The 17,388-nt window shown below is 35.5% G+C and overlaps 1 protein-coding gene across 1 annotated transcript; it reads left to right on the forward strand.

Annotated features, from left to right (window-relative positions):
• Positions 1–830: 830 nt before the first annotated feature.
• On the forward strand, positions 831–6,359 carry LOC143208808 (uncharacterized). Its single transcript, XM_076423652.1, has 6 exons — positions 831–1,180; positions 1,250–1,380; positions 1,541–1,833; positions 1,929–2,170; positions 2,254–2,610; positions 2,756–6,359. The coding sequence occupies exons 1-6, from the start codon at positions 1,111–1,113 to the stop codon at positions 3,232–3,234; spliced, it is 1,572 nt and encodes a 523-aa protein (XP_076279767.1). The 5' UTR covers positions 831–1,110; the 3' UTR covers positions 3,235–6,359.
• Positions 6,360–17,388: the final 11,029 nt, after the last annotated feature.

Below are 17,388 nucleotides of genomic sequence, written 5' to 3' on the forward strand. Positions count from 1 at the left end.
CAGAAACATTTTCATTGTTAGTCGAAACCCGACTATGTCAAAACAAATTGAGAACGCGAAATGTAACGTGTGTGCACAAAAACAGACGCGGATATCTACAATATAAATATTATGTATAGGTAGTTAGATCGTTTCGGCGGGTCAAAGACGCTGTGCCGCGCGCCGTCTCTTTTTGTTGATACCCGCTCTCCTTCTCGGGATCTCGATACGTTCGTATGTAATCGGATAGCTTCGGGGTTCCGAAGAGACCACGGTGTACATATTATACACCGTGTATTATGTAGAGGTGTTACGACTAAGCACCTCTGTAAGGTTGACGTTTTGTGATAGATAGAGGTTAGTTCGTCGCTAGATGGCATATCGGGCATCCTCACAGTTTTCATGTACGTGTGTGAATGCGATTGTGTGTAGCAGCGTGTTCATGTAGCCCGTGCTAAGGTATGTACGGCACATATCTTATTGTTAGCCAGTATTCCGATTGAAGCAAGCGTAACTCGCGCATGCGCGGCCAAGACAGTAGCGTATCTACGTTGACGCAGCCGAGCGGCCAGGGCCCTGACGCCTTGAGGCAGTTATTCTGGCGGGATTGTACCAGTGTTATTGGCGGGACGACTGATGGACGAGAGACGATTATGTATTCTTTTGCGTAGTTATTGCAGTGCTCTTTCCCTATCCCATCCTCAAAATAAAGAATAAGTTTCAATTATAAAAGTCTGCGGGGTGCTCAAGCTACCCGATTTCATCGAAATAGTTACGCTACTGAGGCTGAAATTGCCGCGCATGCGCGAGTTACGCTTGCTTCAATCGGAACACTGACTGGCCAGGCTTGTGCAGGCTTGTGCGAGAACCCGAAATCACGAGTTCGAGTTGGGTCAGGAATTCTCGAATTCCACCGTGGAAGAGACATAGGCAGCCGGAGAAACAAAAGCGTATCAAACGTTCGGGAGCCCGACAGTTCTCGCCTGTTTTCGCCCGAGAATTCCTGACCCAACTCGAACTCGTGATTTCGGGTTCTCGCACAAGCCTGGCCAGTGTTTCTTTGCCGGCAGCGAACGCGTTTCTTCGACAGTTTTAAAACAAAGTCGACACGTTTTACATCAGAAATTACGCATGGCAATGGATATTCAGAATATCCTTAAAAAGTGGGGACTCGACCAATCAACGATAGACAAATTTCAAGGTAAAGTGTGTAATTTGAATTTGATTATACTTAGTCAACAGTTTTGAATTTTTTGTCCACTTATTACAGAACACGGAATTACGCCTGAGATAATCGAGGATTTGACGCCGGAATTATTGAAGGAATTAATTCCGCATATCGGTACTCGTTTGCTATTTCAACGACGAAGAGACGAGCACTTCGGGACAGTTGAAAGAAAGGTACGGTTTATCGATTATGTTTTTTCGTATTATTAATCTAAATAACCCCACGAGGCGCGTAATTTTTTCATCCTTTTTTCATTTTTTCTTCCTTTTATTTCTATTTGTATTTCTATATTTTGGATTGGTATTTCTATTTGTTCTAATCGTTTTTTTCTAGAAAGTAAAAAAATGTGAAAAACAAGTGAGAGAAACAGTCAGCGATTCAGATGAATCGATTATTGAATCTAATAAACAAGAGAGCGACGACGGCAGCTCTGTAGAAACAAAAGAAAATACCTTAAAAAGGAAAAATTTTGAACGGGCTATTCATTCTGATGTCGAAAAAATATTATTATCAAGCCGATGTGGTCGAACGATTCTCAATAATTTTAAAGAAAAATCGCTACCTCGCCGTGTTAGAAATGACCTGTTAGAATTACTAGTCGATTCCCTCATGAACCGTTCCACAGGGTAATTTTTTAAAATTTAATTTCGTATTGCTTTTTCAGTAAATTGCAGATTAAATTTTCATTTAAAAGGTATGGTAAAATAAAAAATTATTTTAGACAATTAAGAAGCAACGATTTTTACCATTTGGCGGCAGACATAGTAAAAGTTTTCCCAAAAGAAGATATTCACAGCTATTATGTCCCTCCTGTTTCAAAAAAAAATTCTGCGAACAATAAGTCGAGATCTGCCAGTGGAAAACTTGTTGAAAAATATAGAAATCGCATGCAGCGATTGAAATACTTTACAGAATCCGAAGATGTGAAACGGCAGTTAGGAAACCAGAACGAACCTTCCAAAGGTATCAAATATTTATTGTTAAGTATTTTCATTTTATTAATTATTTTATAAGAAATTAATTAAAATTTGTTATATATTTTATAGGTACATCAGAAGTGGTCGCCCAAAGTGTCGAGTGGTTGCAAAAAAATAATGAACCATGGAATCTTGTTAAAACGCATTGGGAAGTTACGAATCGCCTAAGAAAAAAAGAATTCATCGCAGGCACGACTGAAAAATTAACAAATATCTTCAATAAATGGCGTGTACTGCATCACCCAGAAGCTTGGAATTTGATAAAAAACGACTTCGCGGCGTGGGAACCCGATTCGGTTATCAGTATCGCAGATCAGTGGCCGCGATTTATTTTCAGTCTTCTCAAAGTATGTCCGATACAAAAAAATAATAAAATTGAGCGCGCAAAGGAAATTCTAGCCATATTGGATAGAATCGACAATGAAGGTAAGATTTTTAATTTTGTCATCCCCCCGATGTCACACTATTTATGTTGTCTCAAAAATTATTTTCACGGTGAAAAATTTGTATAAATGAAAAAACAATCTACATTTCAAATATTATTATATTCACTATTTCACATTTTTCTTAGATGACAAAGCTATCGCCCAAATGATCCTCCTCCCGTACATGATTCCACCGAGAGGCAGAGTTCGAACCAAAAAGGAACATTGGAAACCTTCAATGAAAGAAGCAGAGGAAAGCTTCGTCGTACATGTTCAAACTGCAGCCGACATAGCCAATGCACGCAGCGATCGCATTGAAGCCATGAGCTTGCGCAAATTAACGGTACAACCTTACATAATTGCGGTAGGACCGTCCCTTGGCAGTATTGAAGCTTTTTACGTATCCGTAGACGAAGTTTTGTACAAAGTTCCGACAGCCTTTGACGCGATAGACGTCTGCTTTAAGACATTTCACGTCTTCAATATTTCCTATCCATCGGAAAGTCATCATTTGTGGTACTTGATTCAACGTCAGTTGTATAAGCTTGAGACTAAATTTGATCGTCCAATAGGCTACATAATCGACGTATTAACGGCCCTTCGCGACGTTGAAGAAGTTGCGTGAAAAAACACGAATAGCCTTTCAAAAGAGAGTATGGTCTTTTTCAATTCACATGTTACTCGGATCGAAGATATTTTGCAAGCTAATTTTATGATTTTTCTTCAAAGATTTTTACCCGCACAAAATTTGTGTATTTTTATATTATCCTTTAATTTCTATTGTATAAACTCTCATGATTATTTTCTTTTCTATATATTTGTTCACAAAATATTCTGATTTTGTTAATGAAATACATGTAGTAGTGATTCATGCGACATTTGAGTCTTGCGTGGTTTTCGATAAAATTCTCTATTTTTTGTTTACATTTTTTAACTGATAAAAAAATTTGTTTATTTGGACCAAATACGCAATATCCTTACTAGGAAAATAGTTTATCAATTTTTTCAATTCGCCTTCTTGCGAAGTTTTTTATAGCTTACTCACGTTCTAATTTGAAATAATAAAATATTGATTTTTTTTCTTAAATATATTTTTGTGCTCGATGATATTCTAATTTGCATTTCGTAATGAAGTACGAGTAATTTCTTACGTATTTCTGTCAATTCTGCACTGTTATTTTTAAGTGATTGTTCCGAAAGAGAATTTTTTTCCCCAAGACGCGCAATATTCGTACATAGAAATATCCTGATTTTTGGTTCGAGGCGTGCTATAAATTACATCAACATGTATTACTGTCCCTTTTGCATTGAATCAGTATCAAATTTGCAGTCTTTAAAAAGACATTGCAAAGCAAAACATTTTTCAAAATCAATATCTACATTTGTGTGTCATCAAAAATTTTGCTCTCGAAAATTCACTGACATATATAGTTTTTTTAAACACTTGGTAAGGGTGCATAGCGTGGATAACTGTACCGACATTGTTGCACAGAATAATGATGCGATATCGGAGAATGAAAAAGACTGTTACTCAGTAGCGATTCTTACAGAATCAACATCAAACTGTTACAGTTCACACAATGACAGTGATCAAATACAGTCAAATACAGTCCCCGAATTCGCAGATCGTGTAAGTGCAGCAATTGGTTCATACGTAGCAAATCTATACTCAAATCTTTCTTTGACACGTTTATTTGCTGACGAAAATATTAAATCGGTAACCGAACTTTTCAAATTTGTAACCGATCTTCGAGAAAAATATCAGGCCACGTCATCGTCTACAGACGAAGATTTACTATCCATGTTTCATGTCGTTGAACAAGCTTTCAAAGAGTTTTCGACCGAGTATAGAACTTTACAATATTTTAAACAAATTGGTTCCTACGTCGAACCGATAAATGTTCCAATTAATATGACATTAGCTTCGAGACGAGTAAATAATAAACGTCAGATGTGTACTAAATATCTAAACATCAGTGTTATACCACTGAAAACCATATTGCAAAATATTTTAGAGCTACCGGGGGTTTATGATTGTTTTATATCTTACGTGGAAAATGCAAAACGCACAAAATCGTTTACTTCATACTTGCAAGGTGAATTGTGGCAGTCGATCGAGCAACAATACGATAACGTCGTTTTACCGTTAATACTGTATTATGATGACTTACAAATAAACAACCCACTGGGAACCCATCGAGGATTGCATAAACTTGGCGTGGTGTATTGCACTATTGGCTGTATTCCTGAGCAATACGCCAGTCAGCTTGAGAATATATTTCTTGTACAATTGCATAATTCTGAAGACCATAAACAGTGTGAGAATAAGTCAATATTCTTTAATATTGTGGAACAATTGAAAGAACTCGAAACGACTGGTATTACAATTTCTATAAAAAACACGAAAAAGAAAATTAATTTTGTTTTATTGCATATTCTTGGTGACAATTTGGGTCTTAATACGATCCTCGGCTTCAGCAAGAGCTTTAACTGCAATTTTTCGTGTCGAATTTGCGAAGCTGATAAAAAGATGCAACGATCACAAGTCGTTGAAGATGTTCAATTAATACGAACAATTGAAAATTACGAAAGAAATGCAAAAAACCTCGATAAAGGTGTTTACGAAGAGTGTACTTTTAATTCGATCAAAAATTTCCACGCTGTAATAAATATTTCAGTTGACCCAATGCACGACATTTTTGAAGGAATTTGCCGCTATGAAATTGGAAAAATATTGAAAAGGTTTATTGTCGATGAAAAAATATTTTCACTCGAAATATTAAATCATCGAATTCGTTTCTTTGATTATGGATCCCAAGAATCTCAAAACACTCCAACTCTTATATCGGCAGATTCTTTAAAAAAGGGATACATAATTTGTTCAGCATCTGAGATGGCATGTTTGTTTTATTATTTTGGTTTACTGATTGGCGACCTGGTCCCAAAAAAACATGAAGTGTGGGAAATTTATATATTTCTTCGCAAAATAGTTTCAATTGTCATGTGTCGCAAAGTAAATGAAAAAAACATTGACACGTTGACTAAATTAATAACGGAACACCACAAACTCTATTGTCAAGTATTTCAGGAACAATTAAAATTCAAGCATCATATATTACTACATTATCCGCGCATTATGCGAACCACAGGTCCTATAAAGTATATGTCAAGTGCCCGATTCGAAGCAAAACATAAAGAATTGAAAGCAACTGCTAAAGTTATAACATCTCGATGTAACCCATCATATACATTAGCGATTAAGCAGCAATTACTTCTTAATTACAGATTTATTTCTCGCAAAGGTTTCTGTCAGCGTCTTGATGTAGGGCCTACTATGTGCGATATATTAAAAAATGTAAAAGATTATGATGATTTTAAATCAGTCATACCTACAGAGTTAGTTACAAGCTTAAAGGCTGTGTCTTGGGCACAAATTAACGGTACAAAATATAAACCACATATGGTAATTAAAATAAATGAAAGTGACCGTGTTGGCCAAATAAAATATATTTTGACTGATTCTTATCGTAAAGTTTACTTCGTTTTCAAGATTTTAAAGATTATAACATTTGTCGATCATTATTACGCATATTTAATTTCATCATCAGATTCTTGGGGCTTTATTCTTCAAACACAAATAATTGATTTCTCTCCACTTAATATTCATGTCGTCGCTGCGGGTGATACGTACATTCCAAAGATACCTTAAATTAATACGCATAAAACTTGTAAATGTATGGATATGTATAACTCTCTTGTATTGTTAAAAATAAAATTCATTGAAATTAATATCTTTTGTTTTGAAAAAAGAACCCACTTTGAAATGCATTCCCATTTATGCAACAAGAACACAACATCTCGTCAACTGTATATCTATTCTTACAGCCCTAACAATTATCAATACAAATCCAAATTTGGTTACATGAATCGTGAACGCTGTTCCATTCATGAACTATATACTCTGGGTGAATAAACGTACAATTGACGTGACTATACTTGATTATAGTTTATTATGATCAGTTAACAATGAAATATCATTTTTAGTTCGTGTGATATTTTTTTCTATTTATTTAATACGATTTTTATTCCATCAGTTGCTTTGTTAATTTATTAAACAAAATTTTTTAGTTGAATCGATTACATTTTCAATTAAATCAATATCATATTTATTTATTTGTCGGTATTTTTTTTTTACTGAATAGCTTTTCCGATTTATTCAATAGCATGTTTAGTTCAGACTATAACATAGCTTATTGACTCTTGCTGAATCGATAAAACGTTTACTTGGACCAAATAAATGTATATGTTATTCAAAAATTTCTTTTTATATTTTAATACATACATCGATTTACGTAATCGTTTGAGTATTTGCATAGAACATACAGCGAAGTTATCTTTATTACAGATTATGTTCATTTAACTTCATAAAATGATGGATTAATAATAAATAGGTTAGAAAGAAATGCAAAATATTATTCACCAGTCAATACTGCAATTGGTTTGAGGCCATATCTTATCTTGTTGAAAACATTGATGGTCAAACTATTGGTTTATATGATTGGCGGAAGTGAGTTTTGCTATTGAATTCAATAGTATTAAATATTAAAATAAGTTCATATGATATTGGCACTATTCAATAGTACATCTTATTGAATCAACATATATTTTTTTTGTTTCGACAGGATTTTTTTCTCAGTGTACTAGTTTCTAGCGCTTCAGCCTGTATTGGAAACTTTGTCTTATAATCATCTGATTTCAAAGCCTTTACAATACTTTCAATTTTTGCTAATTCGCTTGTATTTTTTGTCAAAATATCGTAAAAAGAAGCACCGCTATTATAAATCTTCTTCCTCTTCATGATCTGTACTTCTGCGTCACATTTGTTCAGAAAATGACTAATTTTGTAATCTCTGTTAATCCACCACAAATTTCTTTCACTTACACATAAACCTGCAGCTTTCACCTTAACTATGTGCTGTTTAAGTAGCTTAGTAGATTATTGAAGGGCGAGGTACTCACTGATGGGAAACCGTCTCAGTTTTTGACGCGATTGGGTAACTTGAATGACGGGACGTGTAGCGACGATGTGATACGACTTAAATTATTTATTTTTTGACGATTGGTCGATTAAGATTAATTGAATTTGTTCTTTCTGTCATAAACCGTAAGGGTACAGAATACTTCGAAGCTGCCAACCTCCTGAGGCTACCTACTTTGATTACCAAAGACGACATCGAAAGCTATAGTGCAACGTGTCGTGCTTTCTTCAAGGGGGAGAGAATGTAACTACCAAGAGATATCTTAATAATTAATCTTTATTATTGAACATTTTCTTTTCAAAGTGTTAATAAAAAATTGTACTACCTACACACTTTTTATATTTCGAAAATCATTTAAATAGTATTTACATTAAAATCTTTTCATATCCCAATGGAATTTTACGAATCGATTTTAATATCTTTTGTCTTATTTTTTGATTTCAGAACTCTAACGCAGCTTCTCATCCCCCAACAAGTAGTGAGTCAATAAACAACAGTTTTTTTATTGTTCTATTTCTCACGTAGTATATTTTGACAAGTACAGTGACCGTGAGAACGCCAGGCGTTCCCGCGGGTAGTAATCTGTTTTCTAGCTAGGTAGGGTCTTTTTGTACGTCGCGTTTTCTTTTTATAAATATAACAATAACAATTTCGATAATTGAGTTTCCAATTTGCGAGACGTCGCTCCTAATTTGCTACATAATTATTAGTGTCGCTTTTGGGAAGGAGAAATTCTGGACACTAGGGAATGCGGATGACGTGGCAATGATTGCGGAAAAAGAAGAAGACATGAAGATGATGCTGAAAAGGCTGAAGACATACTTGGGAAGGAAAAAGCTGGTATTAAATGCACAGAAATCAAAGATGATGGTGTTTGGTAAAGAGAGGGGGAGCAAGAAGAAGAGGGAGTGGAAGTGGGGAGAAGAAGAAATTGAGGAAGTGCAAGAATTTAAATATTTGGAGGTAAAACTGCAGAAGAATGGGGACATAACGGGGCATGTTAAAGAAAGAGCGAAACTAGCAAATATGGTATTACGACAAGTGTGGGGCATAAATGAAAGATTGTTCAGGGATGAATTTACGAAAAGAATGATTCTGTTTGACGTTCTAGTAGGAGGGATAATGATGTATGGGGCAGAAATATTTGGGTGGAAGGAAAGGGAGGAACTGGAGAGGATACAAACAAAACACATCAAATGGTGCCTGAAACTGGACAGAACAACACCAGACTACATGATACTGGGAGAAACCATGAGAGAAGATACGAATGAGAGCAGCAGAGAAAGCATTAAGATTCGAGGAAAGAGTGGAGGGATCGGAAGGAAGAGTTCTGGTGAAAGAATGCCTGAGGGAAAGAGAAAAAATGGGGGAGATAACAAGAAATAGCAAAGAGAGGACGGAGTACCTATATGACAAGGGATACAGTCAAGCGGGAATAGAAAAAGAAAGAAGGGAAGGAAAAGGAACTATGGCAATTATCGAGACCCTGAAGGAGAAGGATAGACAAATGCAGGGACAGTGGCAATATAATAAAATAATGGCATCTAAGTTATGTGATAGATATAAATATTGTAGCCATTACGGTAGGGAATAAGTAGGATATGCTGGACACACAAATTTATTTTGGATTAGGAACATGGGTACAGGAAGGTGAAGTATATAAAATAATTCAATTGCTCGAATTACAGAATATGTAAACTCTCTCTCATCCTCTCTCTCACAAACGTCTAGAAGGTACTCTGTCCTCTCTCGCTCGACAAGGCGTCCAGGTATTATCGCCGTACTCTCCTTGACGAGACGAGCGGCCAGGAATACTCTCTCGTTCCCTCTCGGCAGGCGTCCAGGTATTGTCACCGTACTCTCCTGCCGAGGCCTGGGCGGCCAGGAGTTGACCCGTTATCTCTCGTTCGACAGGCGTCCAGGTATTATCGCCGTACTCTCCATGTCGAACGAGCGACCAGGAACAGACTCCCGTCCTCTCCCGTTCTCCCGGCAGGCGTCCAGGTATTATCGCCGTACTCTCCTGCCGCACAGTGTGCCAAATGGCATTTTTAGCTGGACAAAATGAACTTTCAAATCAACAAAAACTAACTGGGCCAATATGCTCTAAAATAACCCTGGATTAAAATCCTTGAATATTAAAACTGAAAATTCTTTTGTTATATGTTTACAGAGCGTGTAAACTTCACCTAAAAAGCGGACGCCTAACCTATAAATGAATGGGCACATTGCCATACGCGCTAGAAATATGTTAAAATGTACTAAGGAGTATTTAAATTTTCTCTGTATAATGGATATAGCATCTTAAAACATGTATTTTCACTTTAGTAATTCCAAATTATCGATAACATTCCTCTATTTTTGTAAATTAAGTGTCAAAGACGGTACTTATTTTTCCACAGAAACGCTTATGTTACTCCTCTTCGTTAATGAATTAGTATATGGTCCACGTCGGTCCACGCGATGAAATTTACATTATTATAAAGTAGAGATTCTCTACTTTATTTTGGTACCCAACTTAGCTTGCTAATCGCTGCTAATGGATACTAATTTTTACAATGAAGTTACGTCGTTTTACGTTCACGCTCGTGACAATCACAGCCCGGGCCGGGCGCGCGTTCCGAACGCAGCCGATACCATCGCCACTTAGCGATTTGTTTAGTCTACTCGTTGAAACCTATGGATTGGTTTCGTTCATTGTATATATAAGAAATATACAATGATACTATCGTCAGGTTTTCCTCTGAACTTTCTTCCTATGAAAATTCGTTTCTTCAGTCTAAGAGCGATCAGCGTGCAGTCTACATCTCCCTTGCGTTTTTCATATATATTTCAGTTTTGTTATTTTTATTGTTGTTGTTGTTTTTTATTGTTATTGTTATTATTACTGTGAGTGTTGTTAGTGTTTTATGTGTTACGTTATCACTTTATGCTTGATAGCGTTATATCAAAATCTTCCTTAGATATAATCAGGTACGTTGAATCAAAACATTTCATGCTTTATAAAAATTATGGAAAGTTTAAATAGGAAATACAAATTTTTAGATTAATCTAACAACATTCGTATAAACAACATAAGGGAAAAAACTGAAAGGACACTTAAGACCGTTAAAATGAATCGAGGTAATTACGTATTGTACATGTTTTATTTATAGAAAGTAATACTCTAGTCCATTCTGTAATTTAATTAATGTTAATTTTTCCGTTGAGATTTAGTGATTCTTTAGTTCTAATGGGTATATCTTATTATTATTTTTAGTCACTATCGCAAGGATGGATTTTTTTGAAATTTGGATACCTTTTCGAAATAAAGATGATTTCGATCAATTGTGCCAAAAAATTTTACACAAAATTGGCTGTATTAATGCATCAAGCACAGTTATTCTTACAATAAGGAAAAATATATCTAAAATAGTAAGCCGAGTGAGAGATCGCTGGAACAAATGTCAGCGAAGAAAAGAATATTTCGTAGAAAGATATTCGGACTGGCTTCAGGAAGAAAATTTTATTTTATTTGAAGGTGTATTTGACGCAAACGTTGCAATACCTTCAACCTCAAGCTCTTCTGGAAGGAAAATGACATCATTCGAAGATGCTTCTTATAAAACTAAAAAGCGTAGGGTCTCGACACTTGTCGAAGAAAATTCTGCGACTAAATTAACGTTTGCTACAGAAGTCGCTTTACGAGCAGAAGGAAAAAGAAGTGTTGCAAGTTTAGTAGGTAATGCTTCATCGATCACAAAAGAATTAAAGTATTTAAGGGAAAAAAAGACACAGCAAAGATCAATGACTCCGGAAGAGGCTTTAGCATTGTTTATAGACACAAAAAGTACTGTACATGCATATAAAATAAATAGAAAAAAAGCTTTAAGCATAGGGCATAAAATGTATCCGTCCTATCATGAAGTCCAAAAAGCAAAGTATAATTTTCTACCGCCTGAAAACAGCATTATTTTAACGGAAAAAAGTGCAGAAATTCCCTTACAAATAGGATTAAACCTTTGGACATCCCGATTATTAAATGGTAATACAATTCTATTCAATGACCAAGATAATTTGGAACTATTTTGTAAATGGGGATGTGACGGGAGCGCAGGGCACAGCGCATACAAACAGAAATATACGTCCACCGAGGGAAACGATCAATTTTTATTTTTAATATCTTTTGTACCAATTAAAATGTCAAATGAAGCACATTCAGTCTGGGAAAATCCGAGCCCTGGTTCAACTAGATATTGCCGCCCGCACAAATTCCTATTTGAAAAAGAAAGCGATAGTTTAATTAAAAGCGAAATAGATAATTTTCAGAATCAAATAAATAATTTAAACCCAACAAAATTAGAAATTGATGGAAAGGAAGTAACAATAAAGTATAAATTTTTTCTGACAATGGTAGATGGGAAGGTGTGTAATGTAGTTACAGAAACATCTTCATCGATGACGTGTTACATTTGCGGAGCGACACCGAAATTTTTAAATAATGAGCCTAAAGAAGAAAATATAAATATTGAAAATTATCGATTTGGGTTATCAACCCTTCATTTATGGATCCGCACTTTTGAATGTCTATTACATATAAGTTATCGTTTAAATATTAAAAAATGGCAAATAAGGAAAAAAGTGGATAAAGTAGATTTTAAAGAACGAAAATTATTAATACAAGAAAGATTTAAAAAGGAAATGGGTTTAATAGTAGATCAACCAAAACAAGGATTTGGCACGTCCAACGATGGCAATACAGCCAGAAGATTTTTTAAATTTTTTGAAAAAAGTTCAGATATAACCGGAGTAGATAGAACATTAATTAAAAATTTAGGAATATTATTACGAACGTTATCCTGTGGCCGGAAAATAAATATAAAAAAATTTTCAAAGTTTTGTTCATCGACGAAAGATTTATATATAAAGTTATATTCATGGTATTACATGCCCGTATCGATACATAAATTATTTTATCACGCGAAAGATGTTATTAAATCGTTTATCGTTCCAATTGGTCAAATGACAGAGGAGACGCAAGAAGCACGACATAAAGATTGTCGTAGATTTAGACTCAAAAATGCACGAAAAACGTCGAGATCGGATACCAATTTCGATTTATTAGCAATGTTATTAATAACGTCCGACCCATTAATAAATAATTTTCGCACAATCCCACAAAAAAAAAAAAGTTCTCTGTCCCCTGAAGATCTTCAATTATTAGAAGATAATGTAGAGTCGAGAATTGAAGAAACAGATTGTTTCACAGAACTTGAATCTTCTGATGGTGATTCGAGCTGTGAAGATACGTAGTTTCAGAAGGCAATCTCCTTATAATACTCTCCTTAAAATCTTGTTATAATACTGAAATCGATTCATTTTTTAATATTTTTTTTGATAATTATTTATTAGAAAATGTTTGTACCTGCAATCGAACGTTACTATTGTAGGCGCGAACTATGTAACTATGAGTAATGCGGTGTGTTATTCGCGACTGGTGGCCGCTGCCCCCTGTAGGCTAACGCGGAAGACGCGAATTGTGTAAGATGTTTATATAGACAGGTATTCGAGAGTAGAAGAGAGATAGAGTTGAGGCTTTGAACTGAATAGATAATTGTTGTCACGACGAAGGACTGTTCGTGTGTGTGTGCGATAGTGAGAGAGATAGAAACTACAAAGGACCGTAGACGATATCTTGTTAAACATTCAATATATATATATACATATATATTCTTTTCTCCTAGAATCTAACTGCTAATCTAACTGCTGTAAGTTCGTGTGCAAATAAATGTATATTGTCCTGACAACTCGAACTGTTCTTTACTACAGTTCAAATATCAGAAGTGGGATTATTGCTTGGATTGATTATAAGGATTTAACTATTGGTGGTAACGAGCATTACGAGGATATTGATCAATGAACATATCGTGCTTAATGGGATTGATAGAGAACGATTTTGTGCTAAGTGAAATTTTCGGTTGGTGATAGAACGTTCGAGACATTTTGAAAGTGATACGCAGTCACCTCTGGGTAGACAATAAGGACATCCTTATAGACAAGTCTTTGTTGGTACGACAGTTGCCGGTGATTTGTAAACACTTGAACTAGCAGTACGGTTTTGTATGGACCGAACGACATTGGAGAGTTCATCGATAAACGACCTTCGAGGAATAGCAGCTCGCTTGAAAATTTCTAGTAAAGGCAGCCGTGTACAAATCTTGGAACGATTATTAGATCATTTTGAGCGTGTAGGGTGGCCAACCTCAATGGAAATGATGTTAGGTGAAAACAGTCCAGATGTAGGATCACATAACGATCCAGATGCAGTAGTGCAGAGTAGAGGGAATGCATTGAACAGTAGAACGGTCAGTGAAATTAATATGCAGGAAATTGTGCAAGCGGTAGTGCATATTATGGAAGAGAGACAGCGTTCTTCATCTTCGTTAACTGCAACGGAAAGTCTCCGCGTAAATACGGAACAAGTGCCAGTGAGAGGAACGGATTCAAATCAATCGAATATTTGGCAGCAGGTGAAATGCGCAGGAAAATTGATTCCTTCTTTTTCGGGAAAGGATGAAGAAAATGTGACAAGGTGGTTAGAGAGAGTCGGATGTGTGGCTCGAATGTATCGATTTAAGGATGATGTGTTGGTTTTGGCGGCGATTAGCCAACTACAAGGTCGGGCGTTGGAATGGTATAATCGTCAACCGTTGGAGTCAGTTTCTACATGGGATGAATTCAGATTTCAAATTAGAAGATATTTTGAAAGAAAAGAATCGTATACTACAATTTTAGAAAGGATACGTGCCCGTTCGTGGAAATCACACACGGAAAAATTTGTGGAGTATGCGGAAGCAAAATTGAATCTTATGCAATTTCTAACGTTGACGGAGAAAGAAAAAGTGGAACTCTTGGCTGATGGGGTGAAAGATTTTACACTCCGAAAACTAGTACTAAGTACTTGGATAAACAATGTTCCGGATTTCATCGAACACGTTCGAAAAATCACAGAAGACAATGTGGTCGTCAGAAAGACTGAACCATTTTCGAAATACGATAATAGAAGAGCAAATGAAGTGGGAGGAAGAATCAATGCAACAGAAGAGAAGGTGTGCTTTACGTGTAGGAAGCCAGGACATTTGTCGCAAAATTGTACGATGGCCAGACCGAAATGTTTCAAGTGTGGTCAACCGGGTCATCTCAGCCCAATGTGTCCAAACAGAGAAAATCGTCGGGGTGCAGCTCTGAATCATGTGCAGCGTCGTGATGCAGACTCATTCTCCGTGGAAGAAGCAGCGGGAAATCAGGAGGCAGAGGAAATCACCCAAATCGGACGAATGCCTCAGGATGAGTGTGATAAGCCATTTGTTTACATTTATAGATTGAGTAATGAGACAAAAATACGTACTTTAATAGACACTGGTAGCCCAGTTAGCTTATTAAAAAAATCGGGGTACGAAAATTTATTTCGAGATCGCGGATTATTAAAGGTTAAAAAGGAAATTAACTATAATGGAATTAACGAATCTCCTGTTATAATTTATGGTAAAATTTATGACCAAATTGTGTTAGGGAATATTAAGGATTCTTGGTTTGATATTGTCTTTTTAGTAGTAGATGATAAAACTATGAGATACGATGCGATTATCGGTAGAGATTTTGTGAATAGTTCTAAGTTAAAGTTTACCTATTATAATAACCAATGTACTTTCGAACACGCTTACAGCTGCGATGAAGATGTCAAAAGTATTCTTACTATTAACGCTATTGAGAAGAGGGAGAAATATGATGTAATAACGGAAAATTTAGATAAAAACCTTTGCTTAAAGGATCGACAGGATTTGTTAAATACATTTAGAGAGGTTGAAAACATGGAAATCGATAGAGTAGAAGACGGTCATTGCGTATATGTACATTTAAAGGACCACTCTTTTTTTAGATACACACCAAGACGTATGTCGATGACAGAAAAGAAAGAGCTACAGGATATAATAGACGACTTGCTTGAAAAGGGTATTATTAAATCAAGTATTTCTCCATACTGTTCTAGGATTGTATTAGTATCAAAAAGGAATGGTAAAAAGAGGATGTGTGTCGATTTAAGACCACTCAATCAAAGGATATTTCCTCAAAAATATCCGTTTCCAATAATCGAAGATCAGCTGGATAAATTGTATGGTAAGAGTGTTTTTACCAAGCTGGATCTGAAAGATAGTTTTCATCAACTGGATATCCATCCAGAGCATACACGATATTTTTCTTTTGCTACGCATTCTGGACAATATGAGTTTGTCAAAATGCCATTTGGTTATTCAGAAGCACCAGCAGAATTTCAAAAACGGGTTCTTCAAATTTTTGATTCATTAATTAGAGAAGGAAAGATTTTAATTTACATTGATGATATTCTCATTCCTACTGTGTCGATTAAGGAAAATCTAAAAATATTAAAGGAAGTATTGATTTATTTGAAAAAATACGGATTGGAATTGAATTTAGCCAAATGTACATTCTTAAGTAAAGAAATTGAATATTTAGGTTATCTAATTTCATCAAAGGGTATTACGCTATGCAAACGTCATGTTCAAGCTATATTAGATTTTCCGTGTCCTAGAAATATTAAAGAGTTAAGAAGTTTCTTAGGGTTATCAAACTACTTTAGAAAATTTATTAAAGATTATTCTGTTAAAACTAAACCACTTCAGGCGTTGATTAAAAAGGATGTAGAATTTGTATTTAATCAAGAGTGCATGACAGCATTTCAAGAATTAAAAATAGAATTAACAAACCCGCCGGTATTATGTATATATAACCCTGTTGCGGATACAGAATTACATACAGACGCTAGTAGTCTAGGCTTTGGAGCCATTTTGCTTCAAAAACAATCCGATGGTCATATGCGTCCAATTGGTTATTTCAGTAAGGCAACTTCCGATGCCGAGAAAAACTATCACAGTTATGAATTAGAAACGCTTGCTATTGTACGAGCTATAGAGCGTTTTCATGTATATATCCATGGCATAAAGTTTCGCGTTGTTACTGATTGTAATTCATTAGTGCAGGCGATGAAAAAAATAAATATAAATCCGAGCAAATTATTATTAGGTTACGACCAAAGGCAAAATAGCGATAAAGAACTTTGTACGTTCATTGAACAGTTAACGGAAATAGATGTAAACTTAGAAGAGGAGCGTACTAAGTTGCGGGATTCGGCTCAAATTGTAAACCGTGCGATTCAGGAATATAATAAATCGAAATACGACGAAAAACATAGAAAACCCTCACAATATAAAGAAGGAGATTTAGTATTGGTGAGAATTTTGCAACACTCACCGGGAATAAATCAAAAACTGCTCCCAAAATACAAGGGACCTTATCAAATTAAAGCTGTTTTGAAAAAGAACAGATTCGTTGTTACTGATATACCAGGTTTTAGTTTAACGCAGAAACCATTGAATACTATTTTTTCGTCGGATAAATTGAAACCATGGATTAGAATAAGTGATGAATAGCTTTAAGTATATGTATATGTATTTTCACTTTTGGTAATGGTTTTCTTTAATTATTGTATTGTATTTACGTTCGTGGTCGAACTAGAGATCAGGATGGCCGAATCTGTAGGCGCGAACTATGTAACTATGAGTAATGCGGTGTGTTATTCGCGACTGGTGGCCGCTGCCCCCTGTAGGCTAACGCGGAAGACGCGAATTGTGTAAGATGTTTATATAGACAGGTATTCGAGAGTAGAAGAGAGATAGAGTTGA

The sequence above is a fragment of the Lasioglossum baleicum genome, chromosome 1 (assembly GCF_051020765.1).
Source record: "Lasioglossum baleicum chromosome 1, iyLasBale1, whole genome shotgun sequence".
NCBI lineage: Eukaryota > Metazoa > Arthropoda > Insecta > Hymenoptera > Halictidae > Lasioglossum > Lasioglossum baleicum.